We start from the raw sequence: 27,449 nt of genomic DNA on the forward strand, positions 1-27,449 counted from the left end.
ACAAGGAATATGCAAGAAAGTTGGAATTGAGATTGTGCTATATACAATGCAGGTTTGTAAGGGAAGAATAAATGCTGTTCCTGAATATTAGTGTGGAGTGCCTTTAACTGGATGGTGTGAGATGCTACACCAGAATAACTGTTCATAGATTAAGCTGATAAAACTATATACAAATCTATTGGTCATTCTTAATTCTGTATCAAAATAATACTTCAGAATATCTTCTTTTTATTTTAAAATGCAAATGCATTTTACAGCCATTAAAGTTGTATACTCCTTGTGTGAATTAGCTCTGATTTCATTCGGGTTGGACATTTGCAGAAACTATGATTCAAATGGATGTTGCGCTTTGAAATTTGAGGGTAGACTGAATTGAGTCATGGGGGAGAGAGGCTAATTGTTATAATAAGAAAGTTTAAAATTGCCTGTAGCTGCTTTCTTTTTTGGTACGATGGGGTGAAAATACAAGGGATAGTAAACTGTTTAGAGAATATTAATCAGGCCAAGTATCAACCAAGTATATTCACGTTTGTCAGCTCAATAAAATTTTGGAATATTCTCCTGCATTCGTTTTTTTGTTTTTTTGTTTTGTTTTTTGTTTTGTTTTTTGTTTTTTTTTTTTGAGGTAAAGATAGAAGGGTCAGCATAGCACCCTGACTTATCTAGCAAAGAGCCTACTTTGTGCTGGTTGAACAAGTGCACAAAATGTCCTCTTTAAACTTAAAAATAAAACCTTTCAAAAACTATAAAAAGTCTAGAATTTTGTTTTCAGTTGCTTGTCAGGCTTGTGGGGCAGTTCAGCTTTGTTGCCTCTGATCACTGGGCTTTCTGGAGTGCCAGGAAGGTTGTCATAGTTGACATCTCCTGGGGGATGTGGACGGGACTTGTCACTGGTGTCAGTGGAGTGCCAGACTGGACAGAGGAAAGGTTGGCCTTTGTGTTAGACTTGTGAGTTGCTGACAATACTGTTAGTTAGCTAGCTGGCTTAGGCAGCAGGAGCAGGTTGACCAAGGAAACAAAACACCACACAGAGAGGCTGTCCACAGAGAAAGCAGTCTTTGCAGCTTTGCCCGTTCTGTCTGGCTTTTGTAAGCATTTCCCTGGCACCCAGTGGCTTACTATGGAGGGACTTACATATATACTGAGATTTATGTCTTTATTTCTTAGATTTCTATTTTGCATTTGAGGTAACTTGGGCTGACAAAGAATGAATGGCTCAAAGCCATTCCATGGCTGTGGGGAAACTAGATCCTGAGTTACCCACTCCTAATCCAACACATTAATTATTAATTATGTTGAATTTAAGAGTAAGGTTTGATCCAAGAGCGCATACTGTACTTCTCTGTGTTAAGCCATATTCAGTGCTAAGAGCTGAGGTGAGGACCCGGTTGTGTTAGTAGGACCTTCCCTGAGCCAGAGAGAGTGAAATTGAAGCTTTTCACAGGGCACATGAAAGGAACCAAGAGCTGAAAAAGTGAAAGAAGCGAGCTGAATACAGTGTTGACTTTCCATAGAAGAGAATATCTGTAGCTCAGGGTTGAACTGTGGAGTCCTTGGTGCCTTCTGAGCTTGGTTGTTTGCTTGCAAACAATCAAGCTCAGAGAGCACCAAGGACTCCAGAAGGTTGACTTTGCCATACCAACAGAGTTGGCCAAATATTTGTTACCATATCAGAGAGCCCATTATGCCACTCAGCTGCTCCTCACATTCTCCATAGGTGAAAGTGAATTTGCAGCATTGTATACTATCTGTAATATCACAGAAGCAGCAGAAAAGCCATCAAATCTGCTTCACAAGACTCTCAGATGCTTTGCAGCCACTTGATTCTATTCATTGTTCAAAGCAAGTTTCCTCTTTGATTTTCATAGGCTTGATTAATAGGCTTATATACGCCAGTGTTGGCTTGATTGATCAAAGCCTCTCTTTGAAGCTTTACATAGACTTATTGGCCAGCATCTCCAATGGTTAGAAAATGTAGTTCAGCCACGTGGGGAGACCAAAGGTTCCCCCCCTCTGTTGTAAACCAACTTGGTAATGAATATTGGTAATGAATCACTGAGGTGAACCAGAGTATAAACTTTTTATTTAGAACTGGTCATCACCATTCAGGGTAGTTGTCACAAGTAATGAATATCCCAATTTATGGTGCTTGATTCAGGAGTATTAGTGGTGGGAGAAACCCCCCCCACAAATTTAGCATGGGTACATTTATCTGTATTATTACTAATGATTCTGTTGGTTTTACCACAAAGTAGGGAACATACCAGGCTACTGAAGCTCATTTTGTTTCATGGATTGGTATTCCTTATTTTTACTTGAGAGATAAAGAAATGTCTTTATCTCCAAACAGAAATGAAAAAAAAAAGTGAATTTAATTTTGGAGTAGCTTGTTAAGCATTTTTATGCTACCTTTATCTGTTTTTCCATGAAGAAGATGCCTGCTACACACTCTTCTGTTACATTCAAGAGCAGATGACCTCATTCAGTTTTGTACATTTACTTTTAGCCTACCTTTATGTACTACTAAAATATTTCTAAATCCACTGAAAGAAGAGATAGTTTATAACATGAATTCAGTAACACCAATAAATATAAAATTTAGTAATAAATGAATTGTAAATGAAAACAGTCTCTGTTATTGTGGCATAAACCACAATACATTAGCACTTTGGAGATAATAGGCTTTAGTGATAGTATTCTCACACTGATATTTTCATCTTCACTTTAGGCAGATCTAGTTATGCCATGAGAACCAGTGTAGTGAAATACCCTGGGCTAGTAACCAGCAGACTGTGAGTTCTAGTTCTCCTTTAGGCATGAAGCCAGCTGGGTGATTTTGAGGGCATAGGGAATGGCCTTGAAGAAGAGGAGAAAGAGCCACTTCCAAGGCAATGGTCAGATAAGAGGGGCTTTAGCTAGACAAAGAAAATTGAGACAATGCCTCAGTCAAGCCCTGACATGAACATAAAGTGAGGGAGGAGGAAGCATATTCAGACTTGCAATATTCTGTTAGCATAACTGTTACAATAAAAGTAGTCCTGACCTATATGACATTGGGTTTAGCCTTGTCTATGTATGTCACTCCTTCTCAACCCTAGGAAGAAGGCAATGCCAACCACTTTTGAAAATCTTGCCAAGAAATCTGCAGGGACTTTTCCAGGCAGTTGGCAGGAGTCAAGATTGACTTGAAGGCACACACGTGCAAAGCTATGCCACAGAAATACTAGATAGACATCAGCAATGCTGTAGCCCTGATTACTGAAATGAAAATGTGATGCTTGCCATGCAGAATCCTATCCCATAAAAAACATTTTTCAGTGACCTCTGTATGGGAGCTAAATAGACTGAAATGGTCATTAGCTGGGCATTTTCTCAGCATTAGGCATGTGGGGGTACTCTAAACTGCAGTTCAGGCAAATAAGCAGATTTGTAACAGCTGTCAGGTATACAAGTACTGTGCTATATAACTTCACTTAATTAACATGCCGAAATATTTTTTCACCGAGTTTTAACTCAAAAATGTTCAAATATGTGGAACTACAGCACCTGTAGCAATTTTGAAATTGCTGTTGTGTTCCACAAGGGCTAGAAGGCTGCTTGTCAGAGCATATGCATCCACATCTGTTTACATCTCCTGCAGTTTGATTGGATGGCTATGATGCAGTGATAAATTGATAGATCTTCCTTTCTTTAAGCCAAAGACGCTCAGATCAAAGTTATTTGATCAGTAAAATATAGGACACATTGTTGAATGATCATATCAATGATGCCTTCTATTGTTATATAGTCAACATATGGTGAAGATTGTGCCAAGGCAATGGTGTTAAATAGGACTACCACATAAACATCCTGTATAACTAAAAATCATTGCTTACAAAAGGTAAGTACAGAAAAAGCTGTGGTTTCAGGTGAATTATATGCTTGAAAATGAAAAGAAGCGTTTAAATATTTTGGAGTCCAGTGGCTAAAATACAAATTGGTAAGTTCCATATTGTGGTATGAATTCACTTAAATTATTTTCAGCTGCTGCTTCTTTGGTTGATTGTATGGAACTGATAGTAGTAACCGTCTTCCAGGGCTGTTGTAAGTTTTAGAACATAATATACATAGTTTGTTGTATGTTTTATACATATTTGTTATTGTATTTTAAACACACTTAGATACCCACTTTTGAAAATCTGGTCAGAATTCTACAAATTCATTTCCTTCGATAACTTCCTCATTTCTGTATTAGATATTAGATGTGTTTGCTACCTTGAGCTGACCAATGTATGTATGTGTGTACATGGATAGATGATGTTAATGATAATAATGATAATATGAAGAATTGGAATTATTAAAGGCTCTACCCTGTTTATATATTAAAACTCTTCACAAAATACTGTTACTGCCCATTAATGTATTGCTGCCCCATTAATGCACTTATTAATCTACATATATAGAAAAAAAATAATACAAAAGTCGGAGTTTCAGTCAGCCACACATGGGATAAAGGGACTATGCTTTGCATTGCACAGGTTTTGGAAATTACAATTAAATCTAACATAGTAGTAAGACAGGCTATTTGACGTTAACCAAAGAAAAATGAGTGACATACTTCAGAGTTATCACAAGCACACAAGCTTTGGATGGGTATTCCAAAACTTCTCTATAAATTAAACAAAATTATATTGTTGAAGTGAGAAAGGAGAAAACTGTTAAATATATGGAAAGCACTTACATTAATTGTACTTAAATGATTTAGTTATGTTTACATTTCAAATAAATTAAAACAAAATTCTTTGTCCAGATTATACTTTGAGGAGTATAGATCATAGTTTGCCACTAATGGCTCTTGCACCCATAAATTTTACATTTCACTGTTCTCCATAGCTGCTGAGTACTAAATCCTGATGTCTTGCAATGCAGAATAATGGAATCTTCTGGCAGAATCTAGTATAGAAACTAAAGTCATCACTCTGTGAAGACATGTCAGTAGTGAGGCAAGCTTGTGCTCCAGCTGTTTAGTACATCAATCATTATAACATTCATCACATTATTGTTGCTTTCTCTCAGTTTTATCCACTTAACTAGTAATGGGAAAGAAGACCTATTATAAAATGTAAGTAAATATAAATGATTGATAGCAGTAGGATAGCTATGTCCCATGATCTTAGAAAGATTTGCATTGTCCTACTTATATTTATAGCAATGTAAAATATGTTGATACTACAAAATAGCACATTCTGTAAGTTCTAAGGGGTTATTCTGATTTTTTTTTTTTTTTTTTTTTTGGTAGAGAAGAATGTCCACTGATGCATATGTCTTTGGTACAGAAGATCGTTGTTATTCTTGACTTAGAAGTAGGGCCTAATAACATCAGTAGGGCTTATTTTTGAATAGGCATGAAATAAACTACGTTGTCCTTTATGTGAGAACAGATATTATAACTGTAACAAGGGGAGGTAGCAAGGTGAGAAGATCCATCACCAGCAGCCACTAAGACCTGCCAGACCCTTCCATGAGATCTCTATCTTCACATCAGCTTTCCAGTATTCCTGTAGCCGTGTAGAATTCCCTTCAGGAGTGATGAAATCTGTAGTACCATTTCCTTATCTACCATCTTGGCTCAGATACACTTTTCTGTAAGGTTAGCAGTGGTCTTTTGTCTCCTCTCAGAAGCATACCCTTGTGAGCTAATTCCTCATTCTAATTTGACAAGATATTAACATGAAAATGTTTCTTGCTCTGAATATCCAAATTTGTGGGGAAGTATCTATATGTAGATACTTCATGTATTTATTATTGTATTTGTTCTTTCACCCCAACATGTAGGAGAGGTAGTGAGGATGGTGAACAGTGATCATCACCAGTCCTACACCACCCTGCCAATTCTTCCCATGGGATCACTGATCTCACAACTCCTCCACTTGAGCTCCAAGATGTCTGGGTGTAGCAATTCTTCCAGGTGATAGAGTTCTACCCAAGCAGTTAAATATGATGCTACCTGTTAGTTTCTGAATGAGTTTTTAAATGAATGATTTCAGTTTTCCCTTTTCAGTGAAGGTTACAAGGCCCAAGTGATTTTGGTATGCATGCCGTAGCTTGTGAGTCCAGCACTGGAGTAAATTTTTTTTTAAAGGATTTTTATTTGAACAAAAGAAACGAAGTAGGGATTTGAGAGAATTGTATAACTGGAACAAACTGTACTGTCCAGACTCTATATTGATTGGGGTGGTATATGAATATTGATAAGCAAACAAATACATGAGATTTTGACACTTGTATTCCAGGATCAGCACTCCAAAATCTGCATGTAAAATGAGTCAAATGGATAAATAATGAAACCCTCACAGAATTAAATCAGTGTTTTCTGCCATCTGTATCTTATTGGTTCCCATTCTCTCAGAGTTTTCTCAGCTTTCGATCTGAATCCTCAGGCCCAATTACATCAAATGTACCTGCTTCACATAAGGTCCCCAAGCCAATCTCTCTTTCAGAGTATTTGCCGCATCCTCTCTCTGACTCTCAGTCCATTCCTTATTGAGGAAGGGAGTGTTTTGAGAATGCTTCAAAGTCCAGCCAACAGAGCACCCAGAATAAGACTCTCCTTAATCCATTATAATAATTATCTGGGGTATTGTGTTGTATTAATTAGCACTGGAAATGTTAAAGGAGAAATATTTGAATTTGTTTCAAAAAAGAAATTATTGGGAAGAGATTTGATTATTTGGGAAGAAATTTTAAATTAATTATTAATTTTTTTTGTCAATGACATGAGCTAGCTAACCTCTCTGAGAAGGCTGCAAGAACTTAGATCCATCTCCTGTCTCTGTTCCTCACATTCTATGTTTTATGTAGCTGGGAGACCGATTATGTTACATTATGTATCAGTCTGGATAAATGTTAAATTAAGAGAATATAAAACAATCCAGAAATGTAATCCTACAACTGTTTACTGAAAAGTATGTCCCATTGGGTTCTTCTGTCCAGATAAGTGAATTTAAGGTTGTTGTTTTAAAAAGTGTGAATAAGGAAGTGTTCCAGGAACAAAAATACGATAAGAGATAGCAAAGAAAAAAAGAGAGATGAAGCTTAGAAAAACACAAAGCATTTACAGAAGGGATGGGCAATTCTTCAGCAACTTCAGTCTATACTTTCTTCTTTTGTTTTGTATTTTTAGAGGCAGACTTGGGCCACAGTGAGCAGAATAATGATGCTGTGATGTCTCACAAGGGTGGGGTGGGGTGGGAGAGCTGATTTTATTTCTTTTAGATACAGTAAGCTTTTCCAAAGCCTTAGACATTATTTTGGCTTTATTATCAGCAAATACTGTCAGGAAATCTCCATTTTACTGGCTAATGTTGTCAGTGACCTCAGTGTTTTAAAAGAAGAGTTTAGGATTGCATATATGCAATGCATGAAGTATAGGCTCATCAACACTGGTTTAATATCAAAGTTGTAAAGACACTGTTTTTCAGGATGTTTTATATCCTTCCAATAAGTTAAGAAGCGTATCTTGTACCAAAACATATAGTGCTTAGGTGGGTGCAACTGTTCAGAAGTTACCTTTTTTCAAGAAGTTGGAAATACACTACCAATAAAAAGAAGAAAAAATGGAGTTCAGCTAGCTATAACTTACCAGAAAATGTGCTGACAGCTGTTGACATTTCTGCAGCCAAGAATTCTGTAATTTTCAAAGATTTCTTTTCTTTTGTTTGATTTGCTTAGGAGATGTGATTGCTAAAGAATCTACCAGGGCTGTATAGGTTTGAGGCTTAAATGTGCTTCAAAAGCCCATGTCAGCAAAGCCAGACCAACCCGTTGACTTTTCTGCAGACATTAATGTCTTGTCTGCTCACACCCCATTAGCCTAACTGTATAGAACTCTTTTAGCAATAGCTGACTGCACAAAGTAACAAATACATCCCACCAGAGAAACTCTTGCACTTTACAGTGCCAGGCCTTCTCAACATTGTTTGTGAACTCTCTTATGGTATTGTACAATTTGCTTTCAGAACTACTTAGCATTTCATATTGCAGAAGAGGGCAGATGTGAAAGTTCTGGTTTTCTTTACTGGAACCTCAAAATCTGCCAATCAGCATCTAGGGCAAAATAAAGCCTAGGGAAACTGGTGATGGGGGAGGACAGTGATCAACTTCTGCAAATATAAATTTTCTTCTTATTTTCTGTAACTTACAAATTCTAAAGTTGGTTAGAAAAGCCAAAGACCCAACAAAGGCAAGTAGGAACCCAGCTGTTTATAATGCACTTGAATTGGTATTGTTGAAACATTGACCACCAGAAACTCTTATTGATATACTGTATATCATCCAACGATAATACTAGTACAGGTTGGCATTAGGGAGGCAAGTTTCTCTGTCAGCTGGGTTCGCATTGCCTGAACTCAGAGTTCAACTCACTGTGAGCTCTGTCTTTGGAATGTCTTTTAAGTAGCATTTAGTCTTTATGTGTATTACCTATTACCTATTCTGGGTAATAGTTTTAAAGCTTAGTCAGTTTTATAGTCTCTAGGCCTCTGCTTCATTTCATGATGGTGTCATACTATTTTTTTAATAGCTTGTGGCATGTTTTCGAGGCTTAAAAAGTAACTGACAATAAGAAATGAATCAGTAATTCCAGTCTAATTTGTTGGATAGTATTTATTATCATTTGCCAAGTACTAACCAAAGCCTACCCCCTCCAGCTTTCTGGGAGAATTCAGGAATAAATAATATTACTTCCAATGGAGTTTAGTGTCCCTTCCATTTTATGTCCTTGGTGATCTGTGTATAGATAATCTTAGATTGAAAATAGGATAATATTTTAAAGAAATTGCCATTGGGCTTTTCAACCTAAAAAGTTAGCCAACCAAGGCGTGACAAATGATACAATTTTAATAAATAAATAAATAAATAATTAAAAATGAATAAATTCCTGGATCATTATATTATCTCTGAAATATAAGGTAACTCTGGCTCTCAAGTTCTTTTTAGTCATTCATCTCTGGTCAAATGGCTAACTAATGAGATTTGTCTTTTTTGGTTCTAGATATGAGATGCCACAAAACTGTTCTGTCAAAATAAGTCAAAAGACAATGGTGAATGCAACTTAATTTTGTTAACAGCATAGTTGCCCACAGTTTCCCCATGTTTCCCTCTTGGTAGTTTTTCTCGGTAGCTTTCTATTTCCATCCAAATATCAACAATTATATTGTGGGTAAGGTTTCCTGCGTGAACCTGCATAACATAACTAGGCCTAGGAGTGTTAGAGAAAAAAGGGAGGATTGTTTCATTAAGTTGCTTTCACAAGCAAAGAAATTTACTGGTTTTAAAAAAGGCAAATCCTGAAGCTTGCCAATTCTTTATACACATTTTGGTAGAATAGGTTGTAAATTCTGTGAAAGAGAAAAGCTCAAAGGATAACTCAGGAGAATGCTGATAACATCCCAAGATGCTCATTACCTCACACGATGAAAACGACAAAGGGATAGACATTCAGTACAACTTTTAGGAGAAAAATGGATGTCATTGTTCACAGATTTAACATATAAGAAATATAGAACTGTAAACCTATAACTTTATATAGACCTTGATTATTGGTTTCTTATCTTTGTATCTATATGTTAAGAATACTTCCTGTACCTTTTGAGGTAAAGTCATGATCTCTGAGTTTAAAAATGCATGTGCTAAGAATTAAATTACACTTTACATTAATTAATTGGTTTCTTAATTTCCCACTGTGAATGAGATGAGATTTAATCCTTCCACAGCCATTTCCCTCACACAACGTTTCTCAACACACTGCAATTTTAAAAGGATGGAAAGTTTCAATTATTGCCAATGAAGGAAAGGTTTTGTTTTTTTCATTTTTGAATGCGGCATGCCTGGGGGTATAATTCAGGAGGCATGCAGCTGGGAAGGAAGGATTAAACATCCCCTCTGTACAAATGGCATTCTAAATTGAATCAGGGCCCTCTAGAATAAAGAAAAGCATAAGATAGAACCACATATTAGGTAATTAATATAATGGGTAGCTTTACCATTGGCAATATATGGAAAGAAAAATTGGTTTGGGTCTGTTTGTTTGGTTTGTTTGTTTTGGTATGCCAAAGTATAATTACATACATTAGAACGATGATGATGATGATGACGATATTGCACAAGCAAACTATTTAAAGTTAGGGCAGATAAAGGAATTTCTATAAATTCCTATCTTTGCTTTAATCATTTGCTCTGTTTATATTTCCTCGTAAGTGTGTAAAAGAATTTGACTCAGTGCTTTATAGAGGCAATAGGATAACAAGTTTATTGTGACAACACCTTGGGCAACTTAATAATCTTAAAACTCTATTCTACATGATGGCAATTACAAGGGTAAATCTATACTTTGTCATAGACAGGAGTATTTATACAAGAAACATGCCATGGCTGCTTACAAATTTAAATATTTTAGATTCATTGCAAATAAAGTTGCCAGAGTTTCAATACAGGCATTATCCAAATACTGGTGGGAACTGAAGAACTCGATTCAGCTTTTTTTCTAGTATTAAAATGACTTTATTAATTGTTTGGGGCATTAGATTGGCTTGTCTCATAGCAGGAGGTATATTCCTTTGTAAATAAAGAAGAAAAATACAGAATTTTACATTGGGTGCAGAATTCAGCACTAACACAGTGTAGGTTTCGTTTCATCTTTATAAGCCAGTCTTCCTGACCTGAAAAACAAGCTTGGAAATGTCTGGACAATGTCTGATGATTTCAGATGATGGGAGAGAAAAGTAAGGTTTTATTTTCCTTGTGACTTGTAGAATCAAAATGTAAAAAATCAGCAGGTAGGTGTAAATGCATCTAATTTATGCTAGTTAAAGAATTAATATGCATTTTAAACAGAGTAATATTCCATCTAGTCCAACTTTGATTGGCAGTGATTTTCCTTATCCTCAGGAAAATATTGTTTTCAATCCTGCTATTTAGTATCTTTTTGCATTTTCTATTCAATAGCTTTGAACTCTAACCTTCTCCATGCAAAATCTGAGCTCTACTGAGGTATGACCCATGACTTTGACAGTGGAGTGCATTTAAGCAGTTCTAGCATATTTAAGAGGTACTCAGTGAACAGTGAAAGTCATTAAGATGTTTCTCACAAAAAGGCTCAACAGATTTAGCTGTGATACCATAATATAAAGGTAGACTAGCAAATGATATAGATTTTCTATTCTACTTCAAAGATGTACTTCACCACAAACTAATTGATTATGTTTTAATCTCGTTTGAAGAGAACATATTGCCAATATGCTAATGAATTTTGTCTAGCATTATTTTTACATACTTCATGGCACCAGCTATTGAAAAAAGGACACACACAATATCACAATAATGGTTCCTCAATTTATTTATGATTTCGTTTTGTTTTGTTTGAGGTCAGTTTAGGGTTTTTTGCCTATTCCTTCTTGTACTCAAATCCGCAATGTGATCCAAAAGCATAATAAGTAATGAAATGTAATAAGCTTATTGAGAACTGCTTAATATCCAATGTAGTCCAAATTCTTCATAAATACCACTATGTCGATTCTCTCACATGTATCCCAGGTTCATTGCCTGTGTTGTTGTTCTCTTAAATGCGACTAAAAAGTTCCCAGTGCAAAATGTGAGAAGTTTCTTAATATAGGTTTTTGTAGGGTTTTATTAATTTTATAGGAAAGCTAGTAATTTATTAAAATTATTGCTTTCAAGGAGATTAAAGACTTCTGTAATAGTTATAAAGCAAGTGCACAGGATCCAAAACTATTTCTCTTAAATCTTTTTTTTTTCTTTCAAGAAGTAAGTAAAACAAAAGTTTGAACACAATAAATGGCATTTACAACCTACTCTTTTATCAACTGAAGAAATTGCAATATAAACCTAGTTGCTGAAGGAAATAACAACTTTTAACCTGGTAATAGAAGGTTATAGACTTCAGCCCACTATTCCATCATCCTGGACATGAGCAATTTGACCTCTTCTCCTCTTCTTTGAGAGTATAACCTCTTCTACTGAACATGCTTTCTGAGCTCATAAGGAAAATATGACCTTTACCTATTTTTCTATCCTTCACAGTATATGTCATTGTCATTTAATTGTTTTAAAAGGTCATTTTGGTGGCAAAATATTGAGAAAACTATATTCACTGAATTGCATTCAGAAATATTAGAAAATCCAAAGCCAAAAATAGAAGTACATTTTATTTGTCATGGGAAGTGTGCTATTGCCACATTGGCCAAACGGGGAAAAAATCCAGACTTTATTTCAATCATTCATTTATTGTTCTTACATTCCTGCAGGAATTAAGACATGATTTTGTCCTACCCCATTTCATTCTCACATCAGCAGCTCTGTGAGAAAAGATAGGAAGACCCAAAGTTCACCCAGGAAGATTCATAGATGAATTGAAATTTGAAAAAAATCCTGCCTAGTCCTAATGTTTAGAAAGTCATGATGTATTAAAGTTTATGTTAGTCAGTGTTGATATACAAAAGAATAATCCCAGGTGTGTCATTTTGACTTCTGGGAAAAAAAAGTTTTGGATATGTCTGTGATATCATGGAACATTACGCAAAAGGAAAATATATACTTTTTATTTGTTGCTCCTGTAATCGATTTCTTTATTGCTGTTCAAGACTGCAGTAATCATGAAAAATCTTACAGCATACAAAAACATATATTAATATAACAGTGTTAAATATAACCAAATGTAAATACATTAGTTATTATAAAACAACATTTCAAAATGTTATCCCTCCCTCCATTTATCCCTCCCACCAGCAAGAAAAAAATATTTAACTTCATTTAAAAACCATTCATAAGCTATGATTTTTAAAAATCTTCAAAAATTCAGGGTATCAGCATATATCTGTCAAACTCTTAGCATCCAACTTTATTGAAAGCAAAAATTTCACTGAGTCTTCTTTAACAAGATTTATTAAATGGGAATAGGATTAGATTACAGACATTTCTATAACTGGATTTCTTTCATTTTAGAACCCAATGCATCCTTCAGGTTTTAAGATTGAGCAGAAGGTGAAATATCTGAGTATCACTATGACAAATATGAATTGTATGTTATTTCAAAGTAACTATGTTAAGGCATGACATGAAGTTAAAAATATGTGTTAAGATGGGAGAAACTACATCTGTCATTGCTGGGGAGAATTTCTGTGATAAAAATGAATGTCTTGCCTAGAATGATGTATTTGTTTCAGAGAATCCTGTTTTGACAGCTGATGCACCTTTTAAACCATGGCAGAAGAATATATCTAAATTTGTGTGGTAGGGGGAAAAACCACGAGTTAAATATAGGGTGTTACAAGATACAAAGGAAAGAGGAGGATTGGGTTTACCTGATTTGAAATTGTATTTTGCAGCTTGCTGTATGGTTTGGATGAAAGAGTGGGTGCTGCTGAGAAATGAAAGCTTTTGAAGTTAGAAGGACATGACCTGAGATTTGAGTGGCATGGATATTTGTAGTACAATAAAGTCAAGGTTAATGTGGATTTTAAAAATCATTATGTTAGACGTGCCATATTGAGAATATGGGATATATAGAAACTCAGGTTGTGCCCGAAAACACTTTTATGGATCTCAGCACATATAAAAGCATTTTATAGATGAGAAATAATAGGCAAACACAAATGGCTAACTAGACAAAAGTATGATTTTGAACATTGTAAGACTGAATTTCAAATAGAATTGTGTACAAATGATGAACAGGTAATTGCTGAAATCTATAAACTTTTATTGAAATTTGAAACAGAAGATGAACAAGTGAAAGAATGTATGATAAAGTGGGCTAAAAAAATTGGTCATAATATACAAAATATGTAATGGAAAATATGTGGTTGAAAGGATTGAAATGTATACTATGTTATAATCTTAAAGAGAATTTTTATAAAATTATGTACTGTTGGTTTTTGTCACCAGAGAAATTGTCTAGAATGTATAAAGGCACTTCAAATTTATGTGCGAAATGTGAACAACAAGAAGGGACATTTTATCATGTTTGGACATGTAAAAAAGCTAGAAAATTTGGATTCAAATACATACATTGATTCAAAAGATTTTAAAGATTAATATACAATTGAGAACAGTTTTTTTTCTTTTGGGATTGATGAACAGACAGTGAGAAAAAGGTTATAAAACTTTGTTTTTGTACATGATAACTGCAGCAAGATTATTGTATGCCCAAAGATGGAAAGATTCAGCACTACCTACAATGGAGGACTGATTGGTGAAGATGATGGAACTTGCTGAGATGGCTAAATTGACATCTTTGATCCTAGAAAAGACAATTATGATTATTGCTGACTTATAGACTTATAAATATTATAACTGCTGTAAAGAAGATCGGAAGCTACTTCTTTATATCTTTCTTTCTTTTCTATTTTTCTTTTACTTTTTTTCCTTTCTTGTACTTTTAACTGTCTCTTTGATTTCTTTCTTTTTCTTTTCTTTTCCTTACTTTATATTAGTTTGTATTAGTTTTTATCTTCCTTTTAAAAAAATATTTAATAAAAATTCTATCTATCAATAAAAGAACCCAATCCATCCTTCTGGAAGAGACTTCTTCCATTTCTTTTTAATCCCCTTCTCTTAACTGGCAGGTTGGGTGTCTATTTTCCAGGTGGCTAAGGAATATGCAGTTATCTATTAATGTTTTTCCAACCATCTTCTGAATCTTTATCAGGCTATGAATAGACCATCATTATGTCTCTCAAGAAGCAATTCCATAAGATGTCTTCCACTGAGAGAGGCCCAGTTTCTCATGCCTTTCTGTCTTACAGACCTTGGTGGAAGACCAATGAGTAGAACCTCTGACAATGTCATTAAAGCATATGTATATTCATTACAGATATAAATAACATGGATCAAAACATATTTAGGGTTTAAAATAATAATAAAAAAACAGCAACAAATAGAGCTGTTACAGGATTAATGCATTATAAACTGATTATGCAGCCCTAAGAAGTACTCAGGTTTCTAAGGTATTTCAAAAATAATCACACAGAGAATATTTTGTACAGTATCAGTCTGTTCTGAATGTAATTATGGTAAGCATAATTGAAGCCAGGTACACATTTACTTCATGTACATTTGTACATTTGGTGGTCTTTGTACAAAATGGAAAAGAAGAGAACTCAGTCTCAATTTAGCTGACCAGCAACACTGTTAGCCATCACCTGCACTGCAGACCTTTTATCACACAGACTTATTTACTTAGCTAGGAACCAGCCTTCAAAGCCCCTAGATCACATGTCATTTCAGTGAACCATCAGGGTCAATTTCCATCCTCTCTTTTCTCTTCCAAGTCTCTCTCCAGGCCGAGCATCACTCCACCATCTACCATCCCAGTGCATCCAAGCCACCTAAACATTTCACTGGCTTCAGAGGACACCAGTCAAAATCTGCAGAGCCCCTCTTCTAAAACTGCTGTTTCTTAGTTCATTTACTCTCACCAGTGTCCTAATCAAACTTTACAACCCACCACAGAAGTAGCACTTATTCAGTTACACTTAAAAAAGAAAGCTGTAGCATACTCTGTACTCTGACGTAATCTACACAGCTAAAGGCCTTGCTGTAATCACTGAAGCAAAGGTAAACCTCCAACTTGTATTCTCCTGGTCTTTCTCTTATCCTTATTGTTTCAGCAATCTGATATCACCTCTCTCTCTCAAAATCTCTTCCTCTCTCAAAATTTCTTTTTGAAATCTCCTTGTTTATTCTGCATTTTTTTTTATCCATGTATGACTTTCTTCTTCCTGGTAAGATCTTAAGCAAAACTTTGTTCATGTACATGTGAGGAAGTAGGGAAATAGTTCAATAATTCTGAGTATTCTCTTGCACCTTCTTCATTGGTATAAATTTATATTCCAATCTTTTCCATCTCTAGGTCATTACTGTATTGTTCCATACTTGCCAACATAGAACTGTTAACATTTTAACTGCCACTTTTCCTACAGCTTTAAAAAGTTCACTGGTTATTTCATCTATGCCTGACAGCTGGTCTATTGCTACTCATTTTTAGTAGAGTCAGTTCCTGAGCATATTGTCTCTCTACAAATGTTTCTGTCACTCTATCATCCAATTAGTAAAAAGACTTCAGTATATTATTTCTGTCATCCTTTACTTCTATCAGTTCTATTCTGGTTGTATTTTTTTTTTTTTTGATTTCTCTGATCTTAAAAAGATATCTCATTTCCCTTTTCTTCTTATATTTCTCTATTTGTTAACATCCTGAGATATATTTTGTCTTTTTTTTTTTTTTGCTTGACTTTGGAAGTCTGCCTTCAATCATCATATATCCTTGTTGCCCAAGGCTTTCATCCTTCATCTTTCCCTAGCTATCTTGACTGGTTGTTCTGAAAGCTATTTAAATCTTTGAAGTTTTGGGTTCTGCTTTGATTTTCACTGTGTCTCTTATCTCTTCCTGTAGCTCCTCAGATTTTCTTTTTTATAAATTAAAAATACCAAATTTGTTCACTGCTTCTATATTCTGAGTATCATGTTCCACAGGTCATATCTTGCTGGCACTCCTACTGTCATTAATTTTCTAAGTTCACCCAGTATATTTGACACCAATAATTAATGGTCTGTTCCCAATGTTCATCTGAAGTGTCCAGCTGACTAGATTATGCTTCATCATTATTTTCTTTTTATTTTGATGCCACTATGAATAACAGCTCCTTTTCCAACCAATAGTTCTCCTCCACTGCTGGATCTCAACTGTCCCTATTTAACATTTCTCAACCTGCACCTTCTCACTTCCAGAACATTGTTGTCCACATGTAGTAGGACATTCACTCCTGTGGGAAATGCTAACAAGTAGCTAAATGACTTTGGTAAGAGGCAAGCAGACACTGCCTCTCAAATTATAAAATCTAAGAACACACATGTGTTATGTATTGTCAGGTTATTAAATGTATTTCTACTTACTTCATATATAATGGCTTGGGATAGGTGAATGCTTGCTAGTAATTGACTAAACATGGTGTATGTTAATATAACTTAATTCAAAGCAAAACAGTCTGCTGTTTCATATTCAGAGCAAGAACTTTTCCTAGCTAAATGATGTTAGCGAAGGATGGCATGGCTGAAGAGGGGGAGATAAAGAATCGTAATGGCAAAGAGACTTATTCCCCCTTTTCCTGTACTGTTCCATCAAGATGCAGAACATTCTTTCCACAAACGTAAGAAATAGGAATGAAGTGCTGCAGTTCAATATTAATTTTTCTTGTTCAAATAGGTGGCAAAACTATTTGAAATTCAGTGCCAAAAGAGAGGGTGACTGGCCCAAGGTCATCCAGCTGGCTCTGTACCTAAGGTGGGACTAGAACTCATGGTCTCCCAGTTTCTAGCCTGGTACCTTAACCACTACATTAAATTACGTCTCTTTCAGGAAGTTACATTTGTTTTATTTTCATGAAAAAGTACCATGATAAGAACTTTTTTGGGGAAAGGGTCAAAGTTACCAAAAGCCTGTTTGTTCAAGTTGCATTCTGAAAACCAAGAAGAGATTAGAATGATGTTTGACACTTTGTTTCTCACATAATCATTATGATTTAGCTTAGACTTAGAAATAGTTACTGTCAAAAACCAATTGAGTTAACATTTGGAGGTTATATGACTTTGATCATGGTCCATATCCTGCACTGTGAAAACTAATGGCATTTAGTTTTCAGATTATGTTAGTTACTTTGAAGTATAGTAGCCCAATGACCTTATCAGTTCATGAACATTCAATCTAGCCCTAAGCACATAAATTGTTTTTGCATCTTTTCATAGCTAATTTTTGTAACACCTTAGAACTTCAGAAACAAAATGTCACAAACGTAGCTTGTAGGAGTTCCTGATGCTTTTGATTATTATTTATATTGCAGCTAAAAATATAGTGCACCCTTTATGTGATCTGGCAGGTAACACTGATTTTGGTTTATAGTTTAAATGGCTGATGGAAGACTAACACTCATATGTGACTGATTGATTGATGTAAACTTTGCCTTTCCCCTGTCCGGTAAATCAATAGTTGGCTTGATAGAAGTAAAATGAACTGTGTGATATATTGTCAACCCTTCGTTCTTGATTTCAGTACTGCAGAAAACATGCCAACTTTGCCTAATGGCTTCCAACTGTAGTATGTGTGGGGATTTTTTTAAAAAAAGAAGGGTTTTGCCAAGAAAACTTTAATAAGGTAATGTTGAATGAAATAGGTTTCTATATAACTAATAAGTATTTGACTTTGAATCAAATAATTGAAGTGAAATGGTCAGGCAATTTAACATGGTAAAGACAGAATTTACAAATGTTATTGTGAGTAACAAAGAAAATTACTGATGTCTTGAGCAGAATTTATTCTCAAAATAGGCATTTATATATTTTTGCAGGAAGTTGAACTTTGTCGCATTAGTAGCCAGGAAAAACTGGGATTAACAGTCTGTTACCGCACAGATGATGAAGAAGACACAGGAATCTATATCAGTGAGGTAAGGACGTGGGGGTGGCAGAAATTCAGTGAAAAAAATATAGAGAAGCATTTTGAAGCATGTTTGCAGAAAATCTGGCTAACATTTGTCCTGAAAAGTTAGCAAGCTGGTTAAATTACGTTGTCCAAGCTGTGCAATTGTTGTTACAGGCAATTGTGTTTAATGTAAATGCTTCAGATACAAAGTTACCATTAGAAAAATTATTGTCTAAAATTGTTATTAAATCCCAAAAGACTATGGAACATTAGATTTTTTTCCCCTACCTTACTAAACTTCTAAATATTTGGAATAGACATAAACATTCAAACACAGGTTGAGATCAGTTTGGTATAATATTATTCTCTTCTTACCTTATCAAGATTAAACAAGAAACCCACTTATTTTATCAATGCTTGTATTTTTAAAAGCAACTCTTTTCTCTTATTTAGAGTTTAGTTTTAACTGTTTATGCTTTTGTTTTATTTAAGGGAATATAATTACTCTCTACATACCTCATTAACCATTTCAACATTTCCAACAAAACACAGTGTGAAAAAAAAATCCTAACATTTGTGCAATATGTAACTTGCAAGCCAAATTTGGTGTTTAAAAATGTTTGGTTTGAAAAATAGCTCTTGGAATGACAACATAAAATAAATGGCTGAAGATAACCATTGGAGAAAAGGTGATAGATAGCTCTGCCCCATGAACATTGGTCATTATTCAAGGAGTAGTATTTGTGACTCTGATAAATCGTTAATATACCTCATAATACTTATTTAGGATAAAGTAAAGGGAACTGATTTAAGTTAATTTTGCCCAATCTCTCATTTTTCATTTTAGTTTTTAATTTTCCATAAAGAAAATTAAAGGGAAGTACTTGTTTAAAATACATACAGTACATCTATTAGACAGCAGTCTTACCTGTTCGTTGTAAAACTTCCAACCCTTCTTACTTTCTCATACTCATATATTTTTTGAAGTTGTCCCAAATCCCTGCTTTCCCTTGAATCATCTAGTGGGCACAGAATGCTTTGAAGAGTAGCTTATTCATTTCTTATTTGAGACAAGGAGAACATAATAAACAGCGAGTTTTTCTTGCTACTTAGAAAAGACTGCAGCTGTTTCTTACCTGCTTGAAAACTGCAGAAGAAATTAGATCTCTGGAATGGGAATTGCATTATGCCTGATTCCACTTGCTTGAGGGTTTGGTATACAAGAACTCTGTGAATTGGCTGGTGGATTTGAGATGCCTACCTATACCCAAGTATTCAATTATTTATACTTGATTCTACAATGGTTAAATTGATTGTCACCCATTCCCATAATGGGATTAATCTGAAAAATTATATATAGTGATCTTGATGAATACTGTAATTTTATGAGGACAGATATTCATCTAACAAGGAATAAATATAATTTGTATAATTATAATCTGTATAATTCAAAATTTGATTAATGAATACATTCTCTAAAGGGACAGTGAGACTTCTCCAACAATAAGTGAATTCAACTAAAATTTGTTTTTAACATTAATGCTAGAATTAAAATATGAATTTTCCCTATATAGGTTGACCCACATAGTATTGCTGCTCGAGATGGACGGATCCGGGAAGGAGATCGGATTTTACAAGTGAGCCACTAAAACCCACTTTTAGTTTTTTAAAGTCTATTATTTGTATAGAATTTAATTTGGTTTCCTACACTGGACAGGAGGTTTTGTTCAGTATCTAAATGACACCTTCCAGATCTGATTCCATATAGTGTGTGTATAGCCTACTAAGGCAATTCCTCCTTCACAAGGAGCCATGAAAATCTTTGAAGTTTGTTTGCAGAGCCTTGCACTGTATATGAAGTCACCATCTTCTGGAAGGGGTGAATGGTTGTCAATCATGTAAGCCAAGTGGGGAAGACAAAGCCATAGCACTGGAGTTGGGTTCTGTCAGCAGTGCTGGTCTAAGAAATGCTAGGAAAGGAATAAAAGACGGGGAATTGCTAGGAATTAAAGAATTGTGGTTAGATTTTTTTCAGTCAAAATATATCTTCAACCAAAATTTTAATAAATGTTGAAAATTGACCTGTCTATGAAGAGTAGAAACAAGTTGACATAAATGATGAGTACTAGTGTGTCTTCGTGAATATGACTTGTTAAGCTTGAATTTGTTCATTTAGCATACTAAAATCTCCCACCCAATTTTATATCACAAATGTAGTATCTGGCCATATGTGGATGTCATTGGTCATATATAGCAGCCATGAGTTGCTGGCATTAACATTCAGTTCCAAACTATAGTTAATATTTTCTGGGTTTCTTTCCTATACATGTTTTTCAGATAGATATCATCCTAGCATTTTTCACGCAGGTGCACAGTCTGCTTTTTTTTTTTTTTTTGGATCAACCAAATGTTGATCCATTGGTTGCAATAGGAATTGGCCAACCAGCTTGTCACATGAGCCTGACGTCATGCGTTGAGATGGAGTGAAGGGCCCAAAGTCACCCAACCGGTTTTTGTGCCTAAGGCAGGACTAGAACTCACAGACTCCTGGTTTCTAGCCTGGAGCATTAACCACTAGACCAAACTTGCTCTTTTACATAGACACGCACATGCACGCACACACACGCACACACACTTACCAGATAACTATAGTAAATTATTATAGTTTGATTTGCAAGGAATGTTTTAAAAGTTTGGAAGGCATAGTTTTATCATATTTATGATACTATTTTGGAGATATAGGAAATCCCTAATATCTGTCATGCAGTATTCAGTGTAAACACTGTTACCTTCAACATATATTTACAAAATAAATAAAAAAAAGCTAGACTGTCTGAGGGAAATGCAGCCAACATATGATGGTTTGTGAACACTACAAGAGGGAAAAGCAAAATTTATGCTTGTCAATGTTCATAAGTACATATTCACAGCATTTACGATCATAGAAACATGTTTTCATAACACAAAATCTAGAATCCTTAAAGCACATTTGAATGTGCAGTCAAAGCAATTATCCTTTTAATGTATTTTATTCAACTGTTATTACCTTGTTCAGTGATCCTTGATGAAAAATAAGTCTCTTGTAACCCTGTAACTGCCGGGCATTAATTTAACGTTCATGAGAGTCTGCTGAATGTTACAAGATCAATCTGATTGTATCCTGTCAGTCCTTTCATTTCCTCAGGAAACTTCTTTGCTGAAAAACAGCTTTATTTCTTATTCCATTATCAGCTCTGAGAATCAAGCAAATCTTTAGAACACAATAGGATCTACAGCTGCTTGACTAAAAGGGTTTTTACTTTGAAGAAATATAATAAGCTATAGTTCTGTATCAGGGCTTGTACTTAGCTATCTGTTTGATACACAATATGAAAGTTTTTATCCCAGTGCACAGTCACAAAATACTCATATCACAGTACCTTATTTTTACTTGGATGCCAAAGTGATATAAATGGCAGACAGGGAAAGGTAATGGGGCTTGTAAAACATACATATATTAAGCCATCTTTTATAAAGTGAAAAACAGTACAAGCTTTTATATGATAGGTATTCTTACGTAATGTATTCTTTATGATGAAAACAAAACACTATGTTACATTATCCCAGATTTGTTTCTGGAAAAGCTGGATTACTGAATCTCAAATAGTTATGGATTATTATGCAGTTACAATTATTGGCAAAGACTTGTATCTTGTACATAATATATTTGCTTCTACTAATCAAAGGGAGAGATTATTTAGTCAAGGAGAGATGACACAGGATACATGACATTATTAAGTAATAGGTGACCCTTATGATTTCTTTTTTCTGGCTAACCATGTGACTGAATGCAGTGGATTATGGAAAATTCAGATTTCCCAAGAATCCTCCAATAGCAGGAGACCTATCCTCCCCTATTCTGTTGCGCACCCTAATTTAGAAATGTTGTGGTGGGACAAAGTGTGGGTTAGTAACAGAGCCCTGGAGTTTGGATGGCTAGATATGTTAGCGAAAGAATGCCACTTGCACTGCTGGCAGATGTTTAAAGGGCTTGGTAGTGGTAGCAGTGGAATAGAAAATATCCAGTGTTCAGGATGGCCTAAGAAGAACAGCCATGTTCAGAGTAGATGGAAAAGGCCTGTGGATCCCAGCCAAAACAGCAGAGGTGATTTAAGAGCTAGATGAGACAGTGGAGATGATGGGGCAGCAGTGCATCAGATCAGCTGTTGGATGGCTATGGAAATGGCAATGAATGCTCGCCTGGTGGTGATGTCAGCTGTAATCAGCTGCTTGGTGATGATGATGGTGGCAGACTGGCTGCTGAGTTACAGTGGCAGTGGGAGTGAGATCAGGCCAGCAGCCAAGTTGAATCCTTAGTTCTGCAGCTTCTGTGGAGTCTGTCAGCTTGGGCAGCAGCCATTTTGTCTCTTTCATATGTCACTGGGTCAGCAAAGAAGAGGAACATCAGCTGCTGGAACTATCTGCTGGCCATGCATTTTATGCAGCTTATATATGCAGCAACAGAAGAACCTGAGACTAGGAGGGAGAGGATTTTTCAACTGTGGATTGGGAGTAGATGTTTTCTCCAGACTAAGATGTCTGAGGTGGACAGTGTTTGTCTTCCATCTGGGTGAGATGCAAGAGTGGGCAATAGTGTCCTTCTACCCCAGTCTGTGGATTGGTATTGAGGATGTATGTACAAAAGTGTGGGTGGGTGCATGGGAGTTATGACATATGTGGGGGACAGCAACTGATCTGTCTGGAAGCTGAGTGCTAAGACAGAAGTTATCTGGAAGATTCTGACAAGTTAGCTATAGAGGGCATAGGGAATGGCATTGAAGGACAGGAGGAAGAGCTACTACTTAGCCAATAATCAGACAAGAATGACTTGAGCCCATTCCAAAAAACTACTTTGAGTAAACATCTCTGGCAGGCCCCTCACTGGTTCACATGAAGATAAAGTGAGGGGGGGAAGCATATTTAGACTTGCAAGAGTCTGTTATTAAAGTTGTTGCAATAAAAGTAGACCTGACCTCTATGGCATTGGTTTCTTATTCTGGACTAGTTGAATAGAGTCCTTGAGCCGGGGGGGGGAGGGTGATAGCAGGGATCAGGAGGAGATGGTTTGATGCTGGGGGCAGGTGGGAAGGGGCAGACTATAACATCTTGGGGCAATGAACAGAGGAAGATATGGTGGGAGATGGGGCAATCCAGGCTTGGGGAAGGTGTACTCAGTATTCTGTACCAATTTCACCTTCCACAAATGCCTTAATCTTAATCCCAATGCCTGGCATTCAATTCTCTGTGACCTAGGTCTCCAGCTGTTGCTACTAGATGCCAGATCAGCCTGTAATAAGGGTTATCTCATCCAGGATCTTATCACTGGTAAGAGGGCTGACCTGGAATGTATGGCTTACATCTAGATGGAAATGGGAGAGGCATGTTCTCCTCTTGGAAATGTGCCTGTGTGGGTGTCAAGTTTGAAGCAACTGCAATCCCAGCACAGGAATGATGGAGTGGTCTATTGTTATCTGGGAGACTCTAGTGGCTTTCAGAAGTGCTGCTCTGCAGATGAGCATATGTGAGACTCTGTTTGGGAAATTGGGTTCTACAAAACAGATAGAATCATTGCTGACACTGTCTGTTGCATAGTGTCTTCTTGATTGAGCTGCAACTTAAGGAACTGAGAGACTTTAACTTGCTTTCTTTGGATGTGAAGTCTGAAGCAGATCAGGAGTTCATGGCCACCATGTACTTGATCCAGATTATCAAGGGTCCAACACACAGTGGGGTTCACATGTTAGATCTGTTTTTTTTGTCTGAAGATAGTGGCAATATGATCTGGATTTGGGAGTTAGTAGTATCTGTCCTTTGTCATGGTCAGATCATTTTTTGATTGCTTTGGAGCTATCCATAGTTGTTCCTCAATTCAGGGAGGCAGGGCCTATTCATTTAGCCTGCCTCAGACACTTGGTGGATGCTATTTGGTTTCGTAGGGAGCTTGGGGAAGTTCCTGAGGCTCTGGTACACAATTCAACTAAGGCCTTAGTTAATGCCCAGAATGAGAGAATAGCAGTGGCCTTAGATCAGATTGTGCCTGTGGGCCTTTCTCTGCACGTGGATCTCAGAGGGCAACCTGCTTTTCAGTGGAATTCTGGAGATGAAATAGCAGAAGAGATGCCTAGAGTGCCACTGGGGAAAAACAAAAAGTGAGTCTGACTGAACATGGGTAAAAGCCTTTATTAAGGACTTCACTGTGGCGATAAGAGCGGCAAAACATAATTATTTTTCCGCTCTTATTGTGTCCACAGATTGGCATCCGGCAGCCCTCCTTAAGGTGACCTGCACCCTCTTAGGAAAGAAAGGGTCAGAGGAACATCTGAAGGGCCACTGTGAGGATTATTCAAGGCATCGAATGGATAAAATCGCTCAGATCTGTGCAAGTCCTGCTGAATTCTCTGAGGTATGGTTTGACTTGGTTATCTGGGAGGAGTTTATGAAGTGGACAGGTTTCTTGGGGCTGTGAGCATGGCCATCTGTATACTAGATTCAAGTCCTTCCTGGCTGCTTAAGGCCATCTGGGGGATGATATGTAGTTGGGTCAAAGCAGAATTCATCCTTAAGTGAGGGAGTGGTTTGCTTGCAATTAATGAAGCGGTGGTCATCTCTAGACCCAATAGTGTTGGACATTTTCTGGCCTGCCTCCAATCTATTTTGGGGGGAGGGGAGAATGTTGAGATGTAGGTCAGGCTGCAGCTTCAAAAGCCCCTGGAGGAAGTAGATTATCTGGACCCCTTCCAGTCAGACTTTAGCCCTAGGCATAATGCTGCTTGTAGATAATCTGTGATGGGACTGGGATAAGAGTTATGCATCTGTCTTAATTCTCCTTGATCTCTTGGTAGCCTTTGATACCATTGGTCATGGTAATCTTCTGGACTGACTGGTAGGGAGTAGGGTGTGTGGTGTTGCCATGGTTCTCTTCCTAATCCTAATCCACAAGTTCTGGGTGGTATTGGGGAGATTTAGTACAAGGCTCTTGCTTTGTGGAGTGCCTCAGGGCTTGATTCCCTCCCTGCTTCTAATATCAACATGAAATTGTTGGGTGATATCCATCAATATGCGTTTAGGTATCATCAGTATGCTGATATTATCTAGTTACGTATTTCAACTCTAAGCTACGCAAGTGATACCATCAATTTTCTATCCCAATGCCTGGAGGCCTGGAAGAGGAGAACAGGGTTAGGCTCAATTGTAGCTATGCCAAGTGGCAGTAGATTTGGATTTAAATCAGAATATCTTCCATTTTTCTGGTTGAGTTCATTTGGTGGACGTATTAAACTCATGGTTCCTGCTTGAGGGGTCTTTGTACAAATTCATCTTGTCTCCATTTCTGTGTAGATACATTGTCAGGCTTTCAATATTTTGTTATTATACCCTATGACAATAAAGTAAAATTCTAGTAGTTCATGTGGTATCCATTTCCTGACCTGACCTGCCCTACCTTAATGGGCCAAAACAAGCCTTGGCCACCTCTCACCTGGATTATTGCAACAAACTCTACATGGGGCTGCCTCGAAGACCACTCAGTGTGAATTATGAACACTGAGTCAGGAGGTCATGTGAGCCTGTTTTAAATACTTGAATGTATACATTAATTTTTTGGTTAATTGCTGTTTTTAGCCTTTTGTTAACCTCCCAGAGTTGCGTGTTGGCCTGGCAGCCATGTACATTTAAATAAATAAGTAAAATGTTTTCCTTTTCTGTCTCCTGCAGCAGCTACTTTTGTGTAGAGAAGAGAAAAGAAAGTAGTAATTCTGATGTGAAAGCTATGGTGGAGAGTTAAAATGCTGTAGGCAGGCTATCAGAAAAACTAGGCATTTGTTTCTAGTTCTGAAAGGAATATCATAACTTGATAGAAATATTGTAGGATTTGTGAACTTTTCTAGGAGTGTAGACAATCCTAAGCTCTGTAATACAGTTTGTATGGAATTACGTTCTAACTCATTCTACTTTGGTGGCTGAAAGTGAGAAGGACTTAAAGAAGGTGAAAAATTAAAATACAAAAACTGTCTGATGCTCACTATATATTTAAAAAAAATCCTAAGATTGTGAACTTCTAGCATCAGTCCAATGCAAATAGATAAAGAAGCTGTAGAAACTTTATCTTTCTAGGCTCAAAAATCCACAAGGATAGTGACTGTAACCATGAAATAATGAGTTGTCTGCTTCTTGGGAGAAAGTCTATGACAAATCCAGACAAACTATTAAAAGGGCAGACACATCACACTGCCCACAAAAGGTACACCCTGCCAAGGCCACAGTTTTCCCATGCAGAACATATGGCGGGAAAATCTGGCCATATGGGGGGAAAATAAAAGCACCTTTGAACTGTGGTGATGAGAAAATTATTGACCAGAAAGAAAAAAAAATCATTCAGTACTAGATGAAGTAAAACCAGACAGCCCAGAAGTATTAATTTAAGATAAAGCTTAAATATTTTGGACACATAATTTGGAAGCAAGAGACTTAGAGAAGAACCTGGTGCTTTGAAAAATTGAAAGCAGTAGACAAAGAGGATGGCAGAAGACAACATGGCTGGATAATAATACTGATATCAAGAGCATAATTTTCCAAAAACTCAAGGAAGACGTTTCTGGCAATTAAGGCAAACTCTTCTCGTGATAGAGTTGGAAACAAGTTGAACAACAACATGTCCTGTCTATAAGATGTCTCTAACCCAGTGTTTTTCAGACTTGGCAACTTTAAAATGTGTGGACTTCAACTCCCATAATTCTGGGAGTTGAGGTCCACCCATCTTAAAGTTGCAAGTTTGAAAAACACTGGTCTAAATCCTTAAAGACAAATAAAAGGAAAAGAGAGACAGCAATCCTAAAAGATTAGGTAATCCAAATACCACTGTCTCATTGGGTGGCTAAATGTGACATTTCCCCGAGACTTTACAGTGGCCCAGTGCCTCTTCTCAGTTGCCACCATAAAAATA

At 36.4% G+C, this 27,449-nt stretch overlaps 1 protein-coding gene across 1 annotated transcript in view; it reads left to right on the top strand.

Moving 5' to 3' along the window:
* The window catches only part of PDZRN4 (PDZ domain containing ring finger 4), a 115,021-nt gene that overhangs the window by 75,047 nt on the left and 12,525 nt on the right, over positions 1–27,449 (top strand). Inside the window, exons 4-5 of the mRNA XM_088141531.1 lie at positions 18,396–18,494; positions 20,044–20,106. Of these exons, the coding sequence (XP_087997657.1) occupies positions 18,396–18,494; positions 20,044–20,106 (162 nt within the window). The remainder of the gene's footprint in view (positions 1–18,395; positions 18,495–20,043; positions 20,107–27,449) is intronic.

The sequence above is a fragment of the Python bivittatus genome, unplaced genomic scaffold (genome assembly GCF_059951505.1).
Source record: "Python bivittatus isolate LINGU-HERP-01145 unplaced genomic scaffold, Pbiv_v1 ctg000330_np1212, whole genome shotgun sequence".
Classification (NCBI taxonomy): domain Eukaryota; kingdom Metazoa; phylum Chordata; class Lepidosauria; order Squamata; family Pythonidae; genus Python; species Python bivittatus.